The 24274-nt window shown below is 38.0% G+C and overlaps 1 protein-coding gene across 2 annotated transcripts in view; it reads left to right on the top strand.

The window, feature by feature from the left end:
• Nucleotides 1-24274, top strand: part of LOC126470465 (gelsolin, cytoplasmic) — a 298993-nt gene that overhangs the window by 170030 nt on the left and 104689 nt on the right. For both annotated transcript variants that reach the window (XM_050098324.1, XM_050098325.1), the window contains exon 2: nucleotides 8742-8816. In XM_050098324.1, coding sequence (XP_049954281.1) covers nucleotides 8742-8816 — 75 coding nt within the window. The remainder of the gene's footprint in view (nucleotides 1-8741; nucleotides 8817-24274) is intronic.

The following is a 24274-nucleotide window of genomic DNA, read 5'->3' as shown; positions in this document are numbered from 1 at the left end:
GAGCTATGGCAGCAGACGACCGGCGTTGAGTACCTTAGCTAACAGCACGATATCGCCTGCAGCGCTTTTCTTGGCTGCTGACCATATCGGTTGGACCCTAGACTGGGAAACTGTGGCCTGATCATATGAGTCCCGACCTCAGTTGCCAAGAACTGATTGTAGGATTAGTGCGGCGCATACCCCACATAGCCATGGACCCAAATTGTTGTAAAGGCACTGTGCACGCTGGTGGTGGCTCCATAATGGTGTGGGCTGTGTTTACATGGATCATTGACTGGTTATGTTCCGCTACTTGGAGACCACTGGCAGCCATTATGGACTTCCTGTTCCCAAACAATGACGGAGTTTTTATGGATGACAGTGCGTCATATCCCTGGGCCGCAATTGTTTGGTTTGAAGAACATTCTGGGCAATTCGAGCGAATGATTTGGCCACCGAGATCGGCCGACATGCATTCCATCGAACATGAATGGGTCATAATGGAGGGGTCAGTTGGTGCACAAAATCCTGCATCAGCAAGACTTCAGCAGTGGATGGTTATAGTGGCAGCATGGCAAAGTATTTATGCAAGGGACTTCTAACCACTCGCTGAGTCCATGCCTCGTAGAGTTGCTGCATTGCTCTGGGCAAAAGGAGGTCCGAAACGATATCAGGACTTACCCCATGACTTCCGTCGCGTCAATGTATAACACCGGCTCGAGCCCTTATAATTAGGTGAGCAATTGTGTCTGCAGGTTTATTCAGATATGCCGTATCAACTCGAAGCCACTCATTGGTGATCAGATACTGTACTACTATATTGCGGAGACTTTGACTGCTACGTACCACCAGTTGTTAAAAGTAATTTCTGTGGGATTAACATTGGGCAATATAGTGGACCAGTCGAAGGGCTGTAAAACATCTGAATGTTCTTTAAATCAGGAACGTAAGCGTACAGTCCTGTGAAAGGAAACGCATTATGGGTGGCTGTCAACGTATTCGGAACACGTTTGGGATTTTTGAACGTGTGCGGTCATCGATGAGTCGTGTAGAATTCTTCCTCCTCAGGTCCTCAAGGGCATATGGATCCTCGAACTCTGTTATAAAGTGTTCATGTACTCAGTCATAACGTGTCGTATGTTTACGGATGATTTCCTTGCTTTATTGTCCTCTATTCTCAGCTTTAATTTCTACCTATGATAGTCAAACACCTCGTATTTTGTAAACTAAAAGTAATTTCCATGACAGTGTGAGTGGCTTAGCACTAGCAACAAGTAGTTCGTGGTATACTTGGCAGAAGTTGCCTCCAGTGGCTGCCTCTGCCTGTTCGGGTATAACTTGCATTCCATACCTCTGAAGACCTTAATCCATTCCGTCTGAGAAGCCTTCTTTGTTTGTGTCTGATGAGAAGAGGCGCGGAACAGTGTGTGTGTGTGTGTGTGTGTGTGTGTGTGTCAGCTAGGTTGACATTAGGCGCATCCCTTAAGTTCTTCTTTATTTATAGTAGTAACTTGCCTATACCTATGCCGAACCAACCAATACTAAAGGACACGCTGTAACTCATTATTTACCTTTTTTTTGGGGGGGGGGGAGAGAGAAAATATTTTATTTCTACATAAGCAATGAAACTTTTAACTTACATTGTTCTACCGAATGGCTGGACTGTCTGCTGTAATGCCTGGAAGTTGAAAAGAAATATTTTTTTGTAATTAACTTATTTTAGGAAAGGTATTAATCTGCCTGTTTTCTGTCTTTGCACATGGCTGCACTGTATTTTCTGTACAACAATGAATTGTGGCTTAGTTGTCTGGGTATGTTCGTTACGAATGTACGGATGTCCACGAAACATTCATTATGTTTCAGATTTCGCGAAGTAAGTACAAGATCAGTTTTTTGAGTGTCCCAACAATGGGACGATGGTATGTTACATTATCGTTCCTTTGTAGATGAGTCTAAGTGTACGCATATACAAAAATGGCTTACATTGTTAAGATCTTCGTTCTTTACGTTGTGTGTTTTTCCAGGGTAGATAATAGAATACGTTCCATTTCACATTTTAAGATTCCAACTGAATAAAAACATGTCACATGGACTTGAAATTGCAGTAGTTCTAGCAGAACTAGAGAGCTATGGAGTGAGTTAACATTCCATGCAATGTATATGAAATACTAGATGACGACGACACTGAAGGAAACGCACTGAACAATTAATATATTGTACCTGAAGTAGTTGACACTTTAGAATTTACAACCGAAGGGATGAAGCTAATGTTATACCGATTTACCTGCAGACGTGTGTGTTAGGTTTTTTTCTTGAGGTAGTACTGAATACTATTGCAGAACAAAGTCAAATAGGTGCTTGCCAACAGAACAACACAAATTTTCGTCTTGCCAAAGACGAGCTAAAATCCTTATATCTGAGTGGGTGTCATAAGCTTCCACATGACTGTTTAGGCGTTGATCTCCTGGACAAGCAGGTATCATTTTATAGGACGAAAACAAGGTCAACGAAGTGATGATGGCCTTTATTCACCCATATGAGGGTGTCAGTTTCGGATGTCCGAAGGAGAATAGTGATGTGCTTTTCAAAGAAAACAAACGGGATCAACACCAAAATGCAGAGGACTACAAGGAAAGAAGTTGATGGGAGGACGGGTAAGTAAAGATGTGGAATGAGATCTAGTAAACCACTTTATTGTGCCAAGTAAAACACAAATGTGTAATAGGTGCAATGTTGGTGTAAACAAGTGTTTTGTTTCGTTTCATACTGAATAGACACTCAATAATATTACGTACAGTGGTTCTATTTTCTTCACAATGTTTCTGATAGTTTTCTGCATTGACATTAATGTTGCGTATTTTGGGAACTAATTTTACCAATGTCCCAAAAGTGGGACAATCTACAGTTTTTGTGCTTCTATAGATTCTTCAGAAGAGCTTTTTCTTTCGTATATCATTCAGCGTATCACACTGTCAAAAATGTTGAAAAAATAAAATAGTTTAACCAAGTAATGGGTTAAATAGTGAAATCCTCTTTGTAACATGGGTTGAAGCACCAACCTAGTCTACATAATCTACCTGAAGCTTGCGATTATTGAAAGCAGTACAACTAATATAACTTGGGGAATGTTCGAAACCTGTGCTTAGTAACGATCTGAAACTGATTGTATTTTCTTTGCCGAAATTATCAGCAGGATTATTTCCAAGCCAGGGCAACGTATTTCGCAAATGTTATGAGAATGCTCTTGGCTGTCGATGAGGCAAGCCGCTGGGGCTACGAGCAGCGTTTCGAATGGTGAACACCGCGCGACAGTCGGCACTCGTTGCTACACTGCATATGTAGTTCCGTAGATTGCCGCTGCTGGAATGGGCGCTTCAAGCCACTGAAGCAACAGGTGACTGCTGCAGTTCATCACGCGCTTGGCGATTTCTATAAACTGCAGTCTCGCAGCGAACCGTCGTAATTCCTTTTAATGAATGTACCTTGACAGTTGAAAATTTCTGACACTGGGGCCTGAACCTGAATTTTTTTGATTCTCGCGACATATTCATTATCGGCATTTTGTAAATTCAGCATACCTACAAGGTCTGCCCTGATATTTCATGTCTTTGCATCTTTACTTAAACCATAGAAACTTGAAACTCGGACGCTGGGAAAGGTTTTAAACGAGCAGCGGCTTGGTGATATTTGAAACTGGGTGTTGTACGAGTACCGAAATCGGTCGCATTTTTGAGTAGTTTAGAATGGAGGGAATTGTTTTTTACCACGTCACCTCGTTTCCCGGCATACCAACCCAATAATTGTACGTCAAAATATGCTTTTTCGAGAGCATGGGCAGATTCACACAGATACGAAGATGATCTGATATCAGATTAGAAGAAAGCAACACTTTAAATACGTTGACTTCTCTCAAATCCAATATACTGGACAGGCAAACATCTGTCGTCAGCGAATAATAATAATAATAATAATAATAATAATGTATGAATGTCACGTGAGTCGAGCTATCTGAAAAAAAAAACACTGTCACATGAAAAAAAAACACAAAACTTATAACATGTGATAAATGTAAGCATAATGGCAATAGAAACAATTCCATGTCGCTATAGTATAGCTAATTCACTCACTCAGTGTGACAATGTTGGCACTAAGGTCGATTGCTGGTCAGAAAAAATTTCCTCCAAAAGTGTGTACTCATAACAATGAAACACTAGTGTTGTTAATATAGTGCATGGATAAGACAGAACCTATAAACCATTTAAAGTGACAACAGTTGCCATACAGACACAGAATAGGTATTATATCCAGTGATACAGACGTACTCGAAACGGCGAAGCAGCTGCCCCAAGCCCACTGCAGCAGTCAGGGATATTCTTTCCCTGATTCTACTGTAGTGGTATGAAAAGAAACTGCTGTCGCAGACGAAGCGCCTCAGGGGAGCGGTGCAATCTGACGGGAACATTGTTTCCTCATACAAGGCTTGCAGGCGCACTGCAATACCAGAAGACATACAGGTGAGGGTACTACGTGCTGGTCGCTGGGAAAGGGTGTGGGAAAGCAACACCCAAGTTTGATAATAAGCTGATAGCGTTTAATGGTACATTACGAAGCATTGGTACGTTGAACAACCAAAGGTGACGGATTTTAAAGTATCTTTATAATTAAATTAAATCACACCATTCTATTCCATCTTTAAACATTTTGCATTACAGTTGATGTCATCATACAGAAATACATTAAATACAGTTCGTAACACGGACATTTTATACAAAGATTATGGACTGCACTATGTGGGTTAAAATATTTGCAAATCAGAACTACAGGACATAAACATTCTCTTACATAAGTGTCAGTAAATGTCGTCTTTACAGCATGTATAAAACAGTGTAGGAAAAGCTTTGTTTAACCACTTCTCTAACATTTTAAGAAGCAGATTATGGAAAATCATATGCATGTGTAGACAGTGAATCAAAAAACTTAACTCCGAAATACTCAAAGCTGTTAATTCCATTCCGAGGCGTAGTTTCGGGCGTGTCTGTTTTCTTCCCGTCATGTCATGTAGGTGGAACTGATTTTCGTAAGGTACATTTGTGTTGATTTTCTCTTATGTGTAATAAACAACTGAATATAAATAATTGTCAGATGGTTAGTATTTTCACTTTTTTAAAGTGAACTCCGCAAGAAGCCCTATTGTCAGAAATTTTTAAGATGGATCTGATGGCATTATTTTGCCAAATGAAGATGTTCTTTGCTCCTGGTGAAATACCCAATGATAATCCAATTGTTAACTGTGTATGGAAGAAGGCACAAAATTGTAGTTATCACTATTGGTTATGGCATTACCGAGACAGGAGTACTGTCTTCTTGAGTACATGTCAGATTTTCTAAACTAAAAGATTAGAAGGAAAGGCGAAAAAGAGGGTAAAATTATTGAGAGTCCTGCACTCTCCTGATTTCAACCCCTTGTCCACTGTGCCTCCTGGATCGACCTATCCACACACAGCTTGACACACCCTGGTAATGGATCAACTCCAATTAAAACATTTCAATGGCTTAATGCTTTTCCATGACTCTGTTATGGTAAAGCTCACACTGGTTAATGTTCACAGTGAAAACATTTTAAAGTAACCAGGAAATGGACTAAAAGTAAAGGCAATAATGCTGGAACAGTAATTTTCCACTTGTACATCAGCTGCAGTAATCATTGTTGGCTATTACATTATAAGCTGCTGTGCTCCACTGTGCATTTTTTGGTAACTGCAAAAGGTATCTCAAATATAATTCTGGGATCCACAAAAGAATAACATGTATGCAGATGATGTGCTACCAGATGGTGTCAAGTCAAAGCCAAATCAGAAAGTTCAGTGGTTAATACCAATGAGCTGTAAAGGTAAAATCGTACAAACATTACTGGAAATATGCTGACTGGATACAGAAAACATTGACTGAAGTATTGAATTCACAGATCTCAGTTAGGGATGAAAGGTGGTCAGCCATGTGGGGCTATGCAAAGTTGTAAAAAGCTAGGCAGCCTTTATTTTTATACAGGGTGTCCCAGGAGCAATGGTCAGTACTGAACGATGTGATGGGTATGATGATTCAAGTCAAAGTCCACTAAACATAGTCTTATAATCCATACCTTAAAAGCTATGGGCACTTCTTCAGTGGAAGAGATGTTTCGCATTAGCCAAGATGAAAAATTCCTCATAACTCTTTAAGATGTGCTTTTTAGAGCCCATGTTTACTAGACTTGTTTGCTTCGAATGATTGTTCCATCATATCCTTGAATATTGACCATTCCTTCTGGGGGTGAGTTATGGACACTAATGAAGTGTTTGGGATGTGCAAAGAAGTGGCCAGATCTCTATTTAATCAGTTTTAATGCAACTAGAGTGAAATGTCGGTAGAAGTTTTAAAAGCGACAGCTACAGGTCTTAAGACTATGGAAGTGTTTGATATGCTGTTAGAGAAAGACAACTTCCCCCACAAGCATGCAGTAGTGCTGCAACATGTCGTGGCATGGGCTCGACTAATGTCTGAAATAGTGCTGGAGGGAACTGACACCATGAATTCTGCAGGGTTGTCCATAAAGCCGTAAGAGTACAGGGGGGGGGGGGGGGTGGAGATCTCTCTTTGAATAGGACGTTGCAAGGCATCCCAGATGTGTTCAATAACGTTCATGCCTGGGGAGTTTGTTGGCCAGCAGAAGTGTCAGAGGAGTTTTCCTGGAGCAACTCTGCAGCAATTCAGGTTGTGTGGGGTGTCGTATTGTCCTGCTGGAATTGTCCAAGTCCGTTGGAATGCACAATAGACATGAATTGATGCAGGTGATCAGATATGATGATTACATATTTGTCACCTGTTACATTGTATCTGCAGATGCCCCACACCATTACAGAGCCTCCACCAGCTTGAACAGTCCCTTGCTGACATGCAGGGTCTATGGATTCATGAGGATGCCTTCATACCCATACACATCCATCTGCTCAATACAATTTGAAACATGACTCTTCCAGTCTGCAACATGTTTCCAGTCATCGACAGTCGAGTATCGGAGTTGATGGGCCCAGGTGAGGCACAAGGGCCTTTGGCTCAGAAAGCCCATGTTGATCATGTTTCGTTGAATGGTTTGCACATTGACTGGCTCAGCACTGACATCTGCAGCAGTTTGTGGAAGGGTTGCACTTTCAGTCATTGTTGGTCCCATTCTTGCAGGATCTTTTCCTGGTGGCAGTGATGTCTAAGATTTGATGTTTTACCAGATTTCTTATATTAACAGTACACATGTGAAATGGTCATATGGAAAAATCCCCATTTCATTGCTACCTCAGAGATGCTTGTGTGCCAATGATAACACAACACTCAAACTCACTTGATCTTTATAACCCGCCATTGTAGTAGCAGTAACCTATCTAAGAACTGTGCCAGACACTTGTTGTGTTATATAGGCATTGTCGACTGCAGTGCCATATTCTGCCTGTTTACATACCTCTGTATTTAAATAAGCATGCCTATACCAGTTTCTTTGGCTCTTCAGTGTATGACCTACAAAATTGAGTGCATATTTACAACTTTTTATTTTGATGAATTGTTTCTCTTGGTAGAACAGCTTGGCACTGACTGGCCAACACCTCCCCACAGTAATGATATACGTGGCTGTTAAATGTTTTGCTGAAATATATACTGGTATGTCTAATACTACACAAAATTAGTGCTTGTTTCCATTAAAAAGATACTTAGTATGCAACTGTAGAAATAAGCATTAGGATATTTTATGGTTAGCGAACAGTTAAGATTTGAGTTTTATTTTGTAGGAAATTGTTTGCTCGACTGATCTTCTGTGACAAAACTACTGTAATGAGTTTTCCAACCCCTGCCTCAGATTTTTGGTATGCTGCTGGCTATAGAGACCAAAATATGGATATAGTGACAAATTATTTTTTCTAAAATGTATGCTCATTGATTATAGTCAACTAGACATTTGCATTGTTACAAAATCCTCCACACAAAGCAAACCACTGTTTTTGCTACTGATATTGGATTGAATAGACATACATTCAGTTTTCCTTTACATACCAATAACCCAGTTTTTCTCTTTCTTGAAAGTGAGCCATCCCAGTATATTATAAAGTTTTAGATGATGAAATAAAAGTGTTGTCAACAAAAGCAAATTGGTGTTGTCTTGGGCTGAAGACGCGTTTGCTAGGCAAAAGTGAAGAAATGTATTTAAACACAACATCCTTTGGATATGAGCAACTGTTGAAATGTTTAGTACTTTTATGTGAAGAAGGTTAGTCACAGATATATTCACCCATGGTACAATGTAAAATGTGTACATGGTCATGTTTGATATACTGGTTCTTATTAAATAACATAAATAATTAACTTTTTTTTATTTACTCCTATAATTGTCATTTAAGAAATGCTTTTAAGCCTTTTGCTAATGATGCTAGGGTCATTCACATCTTTAATTTCCTGTGACAGGCTGTTGTAGAGGTTTACCCCATGATATAAAACACTGTTTTCTGTTTCAAACTTATTTTTCATCTTTAGAGGTAAATGATAACTCGCTCAGGTTCCATGCTCGTGTACAGAGCTGTTCGTGGCTTGTGCATCTCCACGGTAATATTTGAAGACAGATTGTATTTGCATAGCCACTGACTGTGCTAACTAATCTGATTTGTGCTGAAATTTGTTTAGGTAATGACTTTACATTAAAATTGTTGTACATTCTTAATCTGAAACTTAATCCTTTGTTTCAGAATTTTGAACCAGTTGCCTATCCTAAGAAAGACTATGGAAAGTTTCACACTGGGGACTCCTACATAGTCCTGAATGTAAGTAGTAAGATTGGCCTTTGTTTGGAATACAAAGTTCCAAAGAGACACAATGGCTGGCTATCACTTTTCTTTTGAAGGTGAAATTCCATTACTGATAACATATGTAAAAATACAAAAATATGTTCTATCTTTCAGTACTATTAGTTCCTTCCTCTGGGAAGAAAGAAGTATAATGTTTTATGCAAGATATAATTTGAATATGAATTAAATTCATTATTTTCAAAATATTTTAAACATGTGAAAAAGGGAAATTAGCTTTAAGATACCTGATAAGAAAAGGCATTAGCCTATATTAATGTTATCATCAGCCATGATATTCCAAAATAACATGGAAAATCCATATTTGAAGCTTATTTTGCAGTAACAATACTGCGTGAACACGTTTCATTCATACAAGACCTTCAACTGTGATTAAGTACTTGTCAAACAAGTATTAAAAACATACTGACATTCTGTGAACCCTGTGGGCTTTGTTGGTGAACAGGAGCTAACTTTGTACTTCTTGTCTTCATTTTTAGACAGTGGATGGCCAATCCCTAATAAGCTATAATGTTCATTAAAATTTCATTGTTTCCTTCCAGCTGAAGTTTACGACTTGCATTTATACGTATTGTTGACGTAATAAATATACTTCACAGCAAAGCTAAATCATCTGTATGTGACAGCAAATGTTACTGGTAAGCCAGGTGGATGAAAACACCTGCATGTGAACAACATGACAGTGCAATACGAAAGCAGCAATGTGCACACATGAAGGTATTGCACCATCTTGCATCCAATCAATATCATTGAAGAGTAACAAATTGTTTTTGTGAAGGCTTGCAGTATTTTCGTCTTCTGCAGTGTTGACATTGACACATCAATTTGCACAGTTAGTTACTGGATCTCTCTCCTTTTTTTCTTTAATAAAATATTGTGGAATGAGTCAGTTTACTGGGTATGTATATATGGTTAGTTATTTTTCAGTCCTACTCTTACAACTAAGCATTAATCTGGTTTGGTTATTTTTTTTTTCAGTCTACTAGTTTTTAAATAAAAATTAATCAGTGGAGTAGTTGTCCAGAAGAAATGATTTTAGGTTGGATTTAAAACTTGCTTTGCTACCAGTTAAAGTCACATTTTTCATGGTGTTGTAGATATGGACATCAATGTTCTCAAATTTTGAACCCTTCAGAGCAGTCTACCCTGTTTACTGACTCGGGCTCATGTGTCTTATGTTATTGATGCAACACTATTTGTTGTACAGAACCGACTATAGTGTTTTCCTTAAAATTGTGGAAGAGTTTATTTTCAGGGAACCACTTAATAATTCTTTGAAATGAATCATAAAAATTTCTTCTGTTGCTTTCTCTCTGATGGGATTTATTGTAACCCTATTATTGTCTACAAAAATCACATTTCTGCTCAATGGAAGGTCACTCACATATGTAAGGAATAAGTGTGGACCCAAAATTGGAACACAGTGGGGACTCAATTTGTGGTTTCTTCCCAGTCACTAATATTATGTACCCTTCCGACATGGTTATAATTATTCACTACAGCCTTTTTGCATTCTGTTTGTTAAATACGATTCACAACAGGTGTGCATAAAGCCATCAGTTCGATACAATTTGAATTTTTGTAAGAGAGTAACATGATCCACACAATCTAATGTTTTGGAAAGTTCACTAGAAATAACAGCTGGTGATACTACATTATTTAAGGCTTGTAATATTTGGTGAGTGAATGTATAAATAGCATTCTTAGTTAGGAAACTGTAATTCAAACTGTGATGTGCAGAGTAAATTGTTTGTACTTCAGTGTGGGATTACTCTTAAGTACATTACTTTATCAAATATTTTGGAGAACATGAGTAAGGAAATTGAACAGTAATTGTTTGTCTTTCTTATGAAGAAGTGTGACAATGGCATATATTAATAACTCAAAAAATTTCCTGTGCCAGTGATGCATTACATATGTCACCAATGTTATTAGCAATCAAGGTAGATCAACTCTTCAGAATTCTATTTGAAATTTCATCACGCCATATGAGCTTTTGTTTCTGAGAACTTCTATAGTTCTGTTAAGTTCAATGAAGTGGGTTGGTGTTATTTCTAGTTCTTAAAATTTTGTGAAACAGCATTTTTAATGTGTTATTTTTAATGTGTTATTTTTAATGTGTTATTTTTAATGTGTTATTTTTAATGTGTTATTTTTAATGTGTTATTTTTAATGTGTTATTTTTAATGTGTTATTTTTAATGTGTTATTTTTAATGTGTTATTTTTAATGTGTTATTTTTAATGTGTTATTTTTAATGTGTTATTTTTAATGTGTTATTTTTAATGTGTTATTTTTAATGTGTTATTTATCCCCTCAACTAAACAATTTAATACTATTTTTACTGCTACATTTATATAGTGATTGCTGGAAATACTGCAATGTCAGTCACAGCTGTTTCATTCAGTTTAATTGTGATAATATCTTGGGCACTGACAAGTTATCCTGTCTCCTATTTCAACGTGTCCCACATTACTTTAATCTTCTCTGTGGTATTGATATGTCATGATGTGCATATTTATGGACAGTTTAATGGCTTCAAATTAAATATTACAGTTTTTTTTCCGTAGTATACAAGTAACTTTGGCTGTAGGCTTTTGCTGGCCATTACATGAAATTCGCTTTTCCTCTTGCATATTTGGATGCCTTTAGTTATCCATGGTGTACTTGTTTTTTTAATTATCTTTCTGGGTAATTTCAGCTTACATATGTTCAATGGCAGCTCCTGCAAAATTTTTATAAATGTACTACAATGGTGGCCTATAGCTATTTGACTTAAAAGTAGTAATCATAACTAAACTGAATATATTAATTTTACTTACATTAATTAAACTGTTTAAATATGTTTAAACTTTATTGTGAAGAATCACGAGGAATAAAATAAAATGAAACAAATGACAAAGAAAGACAATAATACCAGCAGTAACTGAACCCAAGCAATTGAATTGGCAGTCTGTGCACTTGACCACTCGTCTGTGGGTCTCTTATGTGGGCAACTGCTTGAAAATCCCTCATACTCTATGCAGAAATCTTCAGAGAATGTAATGTGCTATTGATGTGTCCCTCATACACTACACTTTCACTGTACTTGACCCACAGTACTCAGAGAAACACATTGACTTAGTGCATTGAGCAATGTAGCACCCTATGTCCTGGAAGAGAAAAACGATATATCAGAGCATACTTCGTCTAAAACAGACAACTGTGTCTCATCACTGAGTTTATCATAGTGTATCTGACAGTCATGTCAGCATTTGATACTGGTTTCTAGTTACCACAGAAAGAGCCCTACAAAATATGTTTCCATTCATTTTCTTTGCATGCCAGACTGCATTCGAAGAGAACTGGCATAATTTTAGTGCACTTACACAGTATGCTGTAGCATGTTAGCGAATGATCACTGGCCACCACTTCATGTATTGAAACAAATTTACTAAGAAATATGTTTAATTTCTCATTGGCATCACTTTTCGTATCTCATCCTATACCACTTGTTTTAACTGATTCTTAAAACATTGTATCATGGTATCACTCATAAGCCCCACTGCTTTGTGTGGACATAACTCAGAGCTATAAGGTGCTACATATTTAATTTCCATTCATTGTGCATAACAGTCTGACAGTCCATTAACTTTTAGATAGAGATTATTTCAGCCAGACAAAAATGTTGCCAGTCAGGATCATGCGATCTTGCTGCACCTAAGTTGGAAAATTCACTATTGAAATCAGACTGAAGCAGCCAAATAATGATTCCTGTTCATTTCTCATGTCAGAATTGTTTAAGAACCTACATTGAAGTCTCAACAAAGTATTATTTCTTCTTGTTTGACAGGTAGCTTCATAATCCCTTTAGATTTCTCATAAATAGAAGTGTTTCCTAGAGGGGGTCTATAGACTCTTAAAATTACAAGAGAAGTATTCTGCAGCAACAGTTCACAAGTACACACTTCGTCTGTACAAAAACTGCTTTTTTTTGTTTTATTGATGTGTCCAACTTTTACATATGTTGAAATTTCTCAATTTTTCCCTGTTAACTCTAAATGTAAATGTTGCTTGTAAAGTTTCAAATAAGCAAAGTGACACTTATTTGGTATTTCTTGCACGTGACATGTAAATTCAGTGATCCAAAGATTACAAATTTAAATTAGAATTATACTGTCTGTGTTAGCCAAATCTCAAATGGCTGCTAATAGTAATTTTTGATAAATACAAATGCATAAAAAGCAGCTCATGATTTCACTGTATTGTTAGCCTGTCATTTTTTGCTTTATTAGCCATTAAGTTGTGACAAGTATGGAGCCACAAATGGCTGTAAGATTGTTGTCTGTCTGCACTGCTGAGTAAAAAAAAATATATATATAACTGCCTACTGTTATAATGATGTAGTTGTTGCTAGTATGGGGGTTACTGGTACACACAATTTCCCACAATGACAATCATATAGCTAAATATGCATATTTCTTCCATCGCCGATCTTCTTATAAGTATACATGCAACCCCTTCTGGAGGCATTTGTGATTAAAGAGAATGAGACCACCTTAACCAACAGTACACAGGTAGCCAATGTATTTAACAATCACTTCTTAAATTAGGAGAAAAAATTGGTGAGAATAGTTCAAAAGAAAAAGCCAGGCAGTACATGGAAGAGTCCGTTTTGAAAAATTTTAGTCAGATTAAGTTTCATTTAACAACCTCTTGTGAAATAAGAAAAATTATTAAATCTTTGAAAAATAAATGTTCTGTTGAAGTAGATGACATCTCTAACAAGTTATTAAAACAATGTGGAGCAATTACAGCTGATGTTTTGAGTCACATATGTAATTCATCACTGACTCGGGGTATTATTCCAGACAGGTTAAACTATGCCATTGTCAGACCTTTCTACAAAAAGGGAGAAACCACAGATGTCAATAAATACTGGCCAGTATCCTTGCTTACAGCATTTTCAAAAATCTTTGAGAAAGTAATGTACTCGAGAGTGGTTAGCCATCTCAACAGTAATGGGATACTTAGTAAATCACAGTTCGGATTTCAGAAATGCTGTTCCACTGAGACAGCAATATACAGTTTCACTGTCCACATAATAGAGTCTTTAAATAATAAAATGTCACCAGTAGGAATATTCTGTAACTTATCCAAAGCATTTGATTGTGTGAACCATGACATTATGTTAGAGAAATTACAATTCTATGGTATAAATGGAACAGCATATGAGTGGTTTGTCATATCTACAGAACAGGAAGCAAAAAGTCTCCTTATATGCTTCAAGTGATTCAAAGGAGATAGCCACTTCATCTAACTGGGGTGAAATTACACTAGGTGTTCCGCAGGATTCGATCATGGGTCCCCTCCTGTTCTTTATATATGTGAATGATCTCCATTCTTATGTGAAACAAGATGCTGAACTGACACTGTTTGCTGATGATACAAGCGTAATTATTAATCCAGTAAAAGAAAGTCTGATAGAAAATGATATAAATAAGGTCTTTGGAAAAGTTATTAATTGGTTTTCTGTGAATGGGCTTGCTCTGAACTTTGAAAAAACACATTACATCCAATTTTCTGCTGCAAAAGTATAATTCTTTCAATAAACATAACACATCAAAAGAAGTCAGTAGCCAGGATGGAGCATACTAAGTTTTTGGCTCTACATATAGATGAGAATCTTAATTGGAAAAGTCATATTTTGGATCTCCTAAAGCGACTAGGTTCAGCAACTTTTGCAATCAGAATTAATTGCCAATTTTGAGGATGTAGAAATTAGTAAACTAACATACTTTGCATACTTCCACTCTCTGATGTCATACGGAATAATATTCTGGGGCAACTCAACACTTAGGCAAAAGGTATTCACTGCTCAAAAGAAAGTAGTTAGTTTAATGTGTGGGGTTGATAGTCTCACATCTTGTAGCCATCTGCTTAAAAGGTTACTGCTACACAGTACATTTACTCAGTAATGAAATTTTTTCTCAACAACATGGACCAGTTTAAAATCAACAGCGACATTCACGATTACAATACCAGAAAAAAGAAAGACCTACACTATCCTTTACTTAACCTATCTTTGGCACAGAAAGGGGTAAAATATGCTGCTATAAAACTTTTTTATAAATTACCAGATGAAATAAAATGTCTGGTAGACAGCAGTAATAGTTTCAAAAACAGATTGAAATCATACCTCCTTGACAACTCCTTCTATACCACAGATGAATTCTTGAATATGAGTAAATAAATCTGGAGATATAATATCTGCATTTTGTGCCATTTATGGGAATGGGACAGATAATAGAAATATTTAGGTATAACATTATAATATAAAGAAAACCTTGCTTCCTGTGTGCATTTCTTGTGCATTTGACACGTTCCACATCATAATGGTTTTTCTGTTCTATTGATCAATGGAACATGTAACTAACTAGCTAACTAACCAACGCCAGAGTTATCCAAAGTTGTAGAAGTGATTAATGAAAAATGGAACTGACTCTGTAGTATTCTGTTCTGCTAATTTGCTGTTTTTTGTACTACACTTGCTTTTATGTCATGTGTTAAATTAATGTTTGAAACTGACTTATACACTTGAATAATAATAATTAGATATGGGACTTAATGAGCAAACTATTTGACTTTTCAATCTTCTTGAAGTGCTGAAATAATAACTTTTGAAATGTATTCTTACTCATCAAACTGAAAGGTCCAGAAATTAAACAAGCTTTCTTTGAAAGCTTAAAGCATGCTTTTTCCAGCTGTGGCAAGAAAGAGGATTGAAGAAGACACAGTTTAGATATTGCCCCCAAAAATACCCTAAAATTTGCAAGTGGAAAATTTTGACCAACTTTGCAGATGCATATCTTTTCATCTGGGCATCCAGTGCTAATTAAATTTGATTGATATATACACATCACATATAGGAATAGCCCTCTGAAGTTTTGGCATGATTGGCTCTCACAAAAAGCAGCAGTGGTTGGTCAAACCATGACTCTCAGAATCGTGTGATGAATTTTTTAGCCACTTTGAGACTTCTCTATATTTAGGTATGGCTAAATCCCTAATTTTTGCCATGGTGTGATTCAGCATAAAACGTTGTCTATGTATATTAAAGTAAATCACCAAATGTGTGCTAAAACTTTTTAAAAAAGCCTAGCAGAGTTGGCACATTTGCGCCTTCATACATGATGCAGAGGTGAGTAGCCTCTCTTTAAAATCCCTTAAGAATTCAACCACTGAAGATACTGAACTGAAATTTGGTGTATAATCATCAAAGACCATGTAGAACCTTCACACCAAATTTCATTAGATTTGGAGATGGTCGATTGGGGACACTTTTTAATATTGGTCCCTTTGACGTGGAATGACCCTTAGTTTTGTAGGACAAATGGTCATAAAATGAAAAAATGCATAAATAGTTATAAATTATGGAAAGCATGAAGTTTCATATTGTACAGTGTCCCTCCTGTAAAGTTAATTTAAATACATCAATTACACAATATCAGGATAATGTGTTACACCACATTGGATTTTTGGGGCAATAATTTCTGTTCGACTGTTCTTGTAAAAGAACACTAAAGTTTTTGCTCAAACAGAATTTTTGAAACATGATTAATTGATATAGTTTGGATAACCACCAAATAATTTTCAAAATGAAGAAGTGTTAATACTTATTCTCTCCCATTAAATTTTTAGAAGTGATCACAGGAATTTGGCCTCCATTGATCGTACATCCATCTATTCTGCAGTCACTTGTAAGCTCTATGAACCATCCCTCTCCATTTGCATTCTGGTGTAGACTGTGTCTAGTGTAACTTGACGCCACTGAAATGTGTGCCATGTTAACTGTCACCAGGACCCTATAAATTCAAACACCAACTTGCATTACTGTGCTGTGAAAGTTGTGACATTGGAACAGATGCACAGAGTGAATATTAAAGATGAGCTCGAGCAACAAACGTGTCAGTCACACCTAAAAGTCCCGTCTCAACAAGAATTGTTCAAAGTCTCTTCCCGTATGATCACTGAATTGCCTTAAGTAAAACCCTTACATAAAAACATTGTCAGTTGACTGAGCCTTGCACTTGTATTGAAAAGACAGATAACATGTTTCTCCGTATGTAATGCCTGCAAACTGCCATTCTACAACTCACCTGTGACTGATATGTAGCAGTAAAATCCTGTTCTTTGACATGTCATATCTTGTCTTACACTTACTGACCAAGCTGGAAGTTGGCTACCATATTCCCACTTCTAAAACTGCTATAGGCTTTTCTTCACTGACATCTGGCTAAAACTATAATTTATGTACAAAATAAAATAATTGGAATCTGTTCTCCACCCAATACTTTTTTGCCAGCTGCTGTTTGCCACTTTCCATCCTCCCTGTTCATAGCATAAAAATTAATTTAGTAATTCCAGCTATCTTAAGAGATGGACCATACCCTGATGAGCCAAAACATCATGAGTACTGCCCTCCATGTGAATGAATGCACTGAAGGCAAGTGATGCAAGGAAAGTATGTAAACATAGCATATATAAATGGGGAATCATTCTGCTGACTATAAAGAATGAAAATCAGAAAAATCAATGATATTAGCGTTTCTGACAAAGGGCGAGTTATGGTCCAGCACCTGGGAACAGGCATCTCTGAAACAGTGAAACTGGTCAGCTTTTTGGATGGTGCTGTTGAGAACATCTATGGAAAGTGACTGAAAGACAGTAAAATCACGAATACATGACAATGTGCTATATGTCCATGTCTCATCACGAAACATGGTCAGAGATGTACCCACTCTGTATGACAGATTACAGTGCTAGTACAGGCCCAAGTGTTTCAGAACACAACATTCAGAGAACACTGTTAATCATGGGGCCCTGCAACAAATAGCCCCTCTGTTTTTTCATGTTGTCATCAAATGACCCATTAGTGCTGATAACTTTTTGTGAGGAAAATGATTCATAAAGCTAAGAGAAGTGCAATAAGCTAAAAAAGCATGACCCACTGATTTTTGTTTTCTGTGTGCACATTACAAAATATGACCTGGTGCGCACTAACCATCAAGCATATGCAATATCGCACATCTTATTTTCTAGAACGAAAGGAATAACTTCTAAATGTGAGGTGATCCATTTTTCACTCCCAGAATGTCTATACAGTAGCCATAAATTTCGGATTGCTACATTTAAAGCCCACAAAAAAATATGCTAACATCATTTAATGGATCTAATATTTGATTTGTAATAACTCATACTTTGATCCATTCTATTTGTTGCACCCATATTGCTATTGTAAGACTGGATTATAGGAGGTTGAGGAACAACATCGTTGCACTTAGCAAATGGGATTTAAACCTTCATAATTTGACACTGCCATAACAGAGCTGTTATTCCAGTCACAAACGAGTTACTGTGAATTTTCATCACCCATCATTTCGTAAGAGTGGCGGTGTTCGCTTCTTCATTGCAGCTACACTTTATGATGTGAAATTTTCAGTTTTGTTGTTTCTAATGGTTCTACTTATGCCAATACCAGTTTCAGTAAATGTATTAACTATTTTCAAGGACATCAAATTGTTGTCTGCAAACAAATAATGGGACAAAGTGTAACAAAGACCATCCTTAGACAGAGATTCAGTGATATGCGAAAGAATTTCCTCTCCCAAACCATAATCCTCTTTGTATTTATTTTGTGGTCCCTTTGATGCTTGATAAACCTCAAAATTTATGAGATAACCTAGTCTGAAGTTATGGCACTGTACTTTGTATCCAAAAGTATAGGTTTGCCAGTAGTGAAATGCTTGAGGCCATGTCATCCAAGGTATGGTGTCATAGCTTCATCTGCACTGCTTTCTTTCACCCACACAGTATACTCGAGGAAACAGCTTCTGAGGTGATCTAAGCAGAGCTGAATTTTTTAGAGTAAGTCATTCTTATGTAGCTTAGCATTGTCACATGCACAGCACGCATATCTTCAGAATGGTTTCTTCTCATTGACTCTGATTTTTTAGCATAGTTCTGTGTATCATCACTTTCCTCCCAGTACATTCATTTATAATGTAAAGTGTCATACCGACTAGCCACCACTATCTCAAAAGAAAGTTTTCAGTTCTTAAACAGATAACTTAAGTTCTTCGTACCTTTTTGCACTGCATATAAAATACTTTGTTTCACAATGTACACAATAAAATCTTCACTGAGAAAAAAATCAAATATATTCAGTAGAGTCAGGAGTCTTTGAACATGATTAGGTACCTGAAAAAAGTAAACAAGTTTAGCTGTTTTCTTTTTCATTTACTTTAGTTCACGAAATTCGGAAGCCAACCATTTTTGTCATTAGCGTATGTGAAATGAGGTAATAAAGTTTATTAACTTGCTCTTTTTTTACTAGAACCAATTGTTGTATCTTCATTAGTATTTCTTACTGTTACTTCAATTTCTGCAGTCAGTTTATGGGTGTTCATTCCTTGATTTTCAGGTTCAGTATCACAGAAACCAATTATTTTATCTTCATTAGCCTTTCTTAAAATTGCTTCACATTCTGTTGTCAATTGATGGCAATTTAAATTGCTGTCGCCACCAAAATCCTAATCTGTGTTTGCGTCATCCCTGACCTCAGGGGGAGCAGAGCATAGATCCTTCCACATTTTCTCCTTTGAAGGGAGAATAATAAGTTTGTTGTGATGTAAAACAAAACATAAAAATTACTCTATTAATATAATACTTAGTAAAATTAAAGCTAGAAAGTAGAGTTGCCATTTCATCAAAGTGTATACCCTTGTGGCCAGTGATGCATTAGTGCACAACAGACTTAGCAGCATTTACAGCCAGAACATTGTGCATAACCTTATGCCATCTTAGACATATACAAAACAGAGTTCATCAGAGACAATTCAAACATCATTTTATTAAATATAAAAGATTTTTGCAATATATTTACCTTTTGTTGTAATGATGTGCAGTCATTTTGCTCTCTGAAACAAATTTAACAGTTTGAGCCCTGAAAACAATCGCACACTACAATAACTCAGCAGTACAACAAAGTTGAATACATAGTGCCATATTTTGCTGTACAAGAGCAGGAAGTAATATTTACATTCATTTTTTTTTTCCTAGTAGTGAACATCAGAAACAATGCTTCACAGTTTGTGAATACACCACCAAATGTGAATTGGTTAAGATGGCAGTGGGCGGGGCATCAAGACTTCACCATCAATCAGTGAAAATGTATCTCCTGGTTGGATGCATCACATTTGAGTGCTCAAAATGTACACCATCAAGAATCCAGGCCAAAGAGGACAGTGGACAGTACTATACTATGGGAGGCATCCACCTCCACTTCCTTGGAGCCCTGTGGTAGTCGTAGAAGGCCCCATCATGGAGATGGACTAAGTGAATGTTATTGCAGATGAAATGCATCTTTTCATGCTTGATGTCGTCCCCTGTGGTTTGTTGCCTGAGATATTCTTCTAAATACTTTTTGTCCACTGCTTGTCTTGCAGTCTTGTCTAAAAGGTCACAAAGTAAACATACATTAGTTCAAATACAAATGGAAAAATGAGCTATTTTAATACAATAGGACTCAAGCACTTAAATTTCTGTCCACTTGTGCACTGGAAGATCTGTTTTGTAGTCATAAATATGTTTTCTATATTGGAAGAAACTTAAATCTTCCTTTAATTATGGTAACATGTAGTGGCATTTTCCAGCAGGATGAGTGTCCATGTTCCGATGACAGAATCGTGTTACAGTGGTTTAGAAGCTCGATAATAAACTCACATTGCTGTGTAGTCCATAAAATTTCCGTGATATGAACCCAGTGGATCACATTAGGGATGCAATTGGTTGGTGGCTCCTTGCCCTCAAAAACTGACTTGTAATTTGTGGAAATTGTGTGAAATGTGTAGACATACAGTGCCACGTACCTCTGGAAAGTTACCAAGGACTTGTTGAATGCATGCAGAATCGCTGCTGTATTGTTCCAAAGATGGCCCAGAGTGCTATCAAGCGTATGGTTATAAGGTATTGGTTCACCAGTTTGTATCTGTCACCTTCTGATTGTCGGGCCTTGAAACCTCTTCCCGCGGCTTGGATGTCCTCCTCCCGCCCTTCTCGGCGGGAGGAGGTCGTTTTGGCCCGGTTACACATTGGACACTGCCGGTTCAGCCATCGCCATCTGCTGACGGCTGCGCCGGCGCCGTTCTGCCCATGTGGGCAATTGCTGACAGTCCGCCACATTTTAATGTCCTGTCCGGATTTTAACACACTGCGTCTAGATCTTAACCTGCCATGTACTTTAGATGCCATTTTAGCGGATGACCCACGAGCAGCTGCTCGTGTTCTTCGTTTTATCAATTTGACAAACCTCTCTAAGGACATTTGATGATGCTGTTTTTTAATCCTATGCCTGTCAGTCTGTCTTTTATTGTGTTTTCCCTTTTAGTTGTTGTTTTAAACTTGTGCCTCGCGGTGCATTCTTAACGTAGTCAGGGCGCTAATGACCATTGAAGTTGTGCGCCCCAAAAAAAAAAAAAAAAAACCTTCTGATTGTATAATACTCAGTTTGTTGCCTGAGATATTCATCCAAATACTTTTTGTCCACTTGATTTTGTAACATGCAGCTGAATCTTTAAAGTCCAGTTTTCTTAGTCTTCCCTGTTTTTCATTCCTCACTTCTACACGATGATATTTTCCAGAAGTACTACTGTAGAAACAGCTTGTATGACCTAAATAAATGTTTACACTAATGGACTCCTTAGCTGAAGAGCACTCCACTGCTTGTTTGGTCTCCAATCCACACAGTGAGAAAATGTAATACCCTCTTTTTCACTCATAATTTCAGTGTGGTGTAGATCATATCGCAAAGGAGGAACTAGAAAGAGCCTTCTGTAAATCCTATCACAAATGAGAACCTTCAGAGTATACACTGGTATAGAGAAGCATCTGTTGTGAACTACATATTAATACTGTCATTGGATAGCTACAAGCTCATAATAAATTAATATAAAAATCAACATCACCATATTCACAATTACCAAAAAAATTATCTAACTACACACATCAAAAAAAGGTTTTCAATCACGTCACTTCCGAGTGTTCTGGAACCTGTACAGAAAATTGGAATAGAGATCAACATAAACATCATTTCCATCCTTTTTATTGCTCATGAAAACCACACATTGTATTTGTACCACCATACAGAGAGACCTTCAGAGGTGGTGGTCCAGACTGCTGTGCACACGGGTACCTCTAATACCCAGTAGTATGTCCTCTTGCATTGATGCATGCCTGTATACATCGTGGCATACAATCCACAAGTTCATCAAGGCACTGTCAGTCCAGATTGTCCCACTCCTCAACGGCGATTCGGCGTAGATCCCTCAGAGTGGTTGGTGGGTCATGTTGCCCATAAACAGCCCTTTTCAATCTATCCCAGGCATGTTCAATAGGGTTCATGTCTTAACATCATGCTGGCCACTCTAGTCAAGCGATGTCATTATCCTGAATAAAGTCATTCACAAATGTGTATGATGGGGGCGAGAATTGTCATCCATGAAGATGAATGCCTCACAAATATGCTGCTGATATGGTTACGCTATCGGTGGGAGGATGGCATTCACGTATCGGAAAGCCATTACAGCACCTTCTATGACCACCAGTGGCATAGGTCGGCTCCACATAATGCCACCCCAAAACATCAGGGAACCTCCACCTTGTTGCACTCGTTGGACGATGTGTCCAAGGCATTCAGCCTGATCGGGTTGCCTCCAGACATGTCTCCGATGATTGTCCGGTTGAAGGCATATGCAACACTCACCGGTGAAGAGAACGTGATGCCAATCCTGAATGGTCCATTCACCACGTTGTTGTGCCCATCTGTACCATGCTGCATGGTGTCATGGTTGCAAAGATGGACCTCGCCATGGACATTGAGAGTGAAGTCGTGCATCATGTAGCCTACTGCACACAGTTTGAGCCGTAACATGATGTCCTGTGGACATTTCATTTTTCATTCTTAGATACCTGATTATAAATTTTAGATGTAAAATTTGTTCCATGCAAGGTCATAATTTTCTCAACAGTGTGTAGTACACTTCTAATTGCTGATCCAATTGGTTTCCCATCCTGCCCTACAAAATTCTTTCAAGAGTATTGCAAATCATAGAAAGGCGGGAAACTCCTGTATAGTTGTTGGGGTTGGTTTATTCTCCTTTTTTTTCTGGATTGGATAAATTAACACTGTGTTCCGATCTTCTAGAATGGATTCTGTATCCCAAACTTTCTGAAAGATATAGTTTAGCTTTTCAACTGTTTCAGCACATGGAAGTTTCCACATTTCCGCACTTACTGAATCTTCCCTGGGGCCTTCTTATTCATCAAATCTAACAATATTTTAGATTTCACCCATGATGGGGTTTGTGATCTGAAGTTTTCCTGGCGTATTTCCAGTTTGAACAGTTATCAGGCATCCGACCGGGTAGCATCGTAATTTCTCCACAATATTTCGGCAGACATACACACTGCCATCTTCAGGTGGTTCCTGATGAAAGCCGTGCTGTTTCTCTTGGTGCCCTGTATATACTATCCGTTACCCCCTCCACTGTTCCTCTCCTGGTGTCTTCGGTGCGGCCGGTGCGGCGGCTACTGGAGGTGGCGGGGGAAGCGGCGCCTGGGTCTGAACTGGGGTCTGCAGTCTCCCTGCTGCCGCCGTCGGGGGCCATGCTCGATCTCTGGGATCGCATCTTTCTCTCCAGGCTGAGTTCAAGGTTCCATGCCTGACTATGTTGAAGGCCGCTGTCTTTATTGATTAGATAGTCCTGTAGTCAGATTTCAATGGCCTCTTTAGTAACGCAGTCTCAGAAGTAGGAGGATTGATAGAGTATTTTTGTTTTTTCATAGTCCATACTATGGCCAGTCTTTATACAATGGCCAGCCACGGCTGATTTAGTGGCCTGGCGTAATTCGGTATGGCGCTTGTGTTCACAGCACCTCTCTTCTACAGTGCGAGACTGTCTCCCCAATGTATGATTTTCCACACTGACAGGGAACTTGATAAACGCCTGGTTTTTGAAGGCCTAGGTCATCTTTCACTGAACCCAGTAGAGTCAAGGTTTTTGCAGGGGGCTGGAATACACATTTCACACTGTGTTTCCCCAGGATTCTACCGATTTTTCTTGAGGTGTTTCTGACAAGCAGAATGCACGCCAATGACTTGTGTTCTTCTGTTTCTTCTTCATGTTGTCTTGGCGCAGTCTGTCTGAGTGTGTGTCTTGTTTGCTTTTGGTTGTACAGGACAATCTAATTAATATCAACTTAGTCAGGCTTGGAATGCTGCACTTAGCCTGGAGAGAAAGATGCAGTCCCAGGGATCGAGGATGGCCCCCGACGGCGGCTGCAGGGAGACTGCAGACCCCAGTTCAGACCCAGGCACCG

Source organism: Schistocerca serialis, chromosome 3 (genome assembly GCF_023864345.2).
Source record: "Schistocerca serialis cubense isolate TAMUIC-IGC-003099 chromosome 3, iqSchSeri2.2, whole genome shotgun sequence".
Classification (NCBI taxonomy): domain Eukaryota; kingdom Metazoa; phylum Arthropoda; class Insecta; order Orthoptera; family Acrididae; genus Schistocerca; species Schistocerca serialis.
This window is presented reverse-complemented; position numbering and strand designations above follow the sequence as displayed.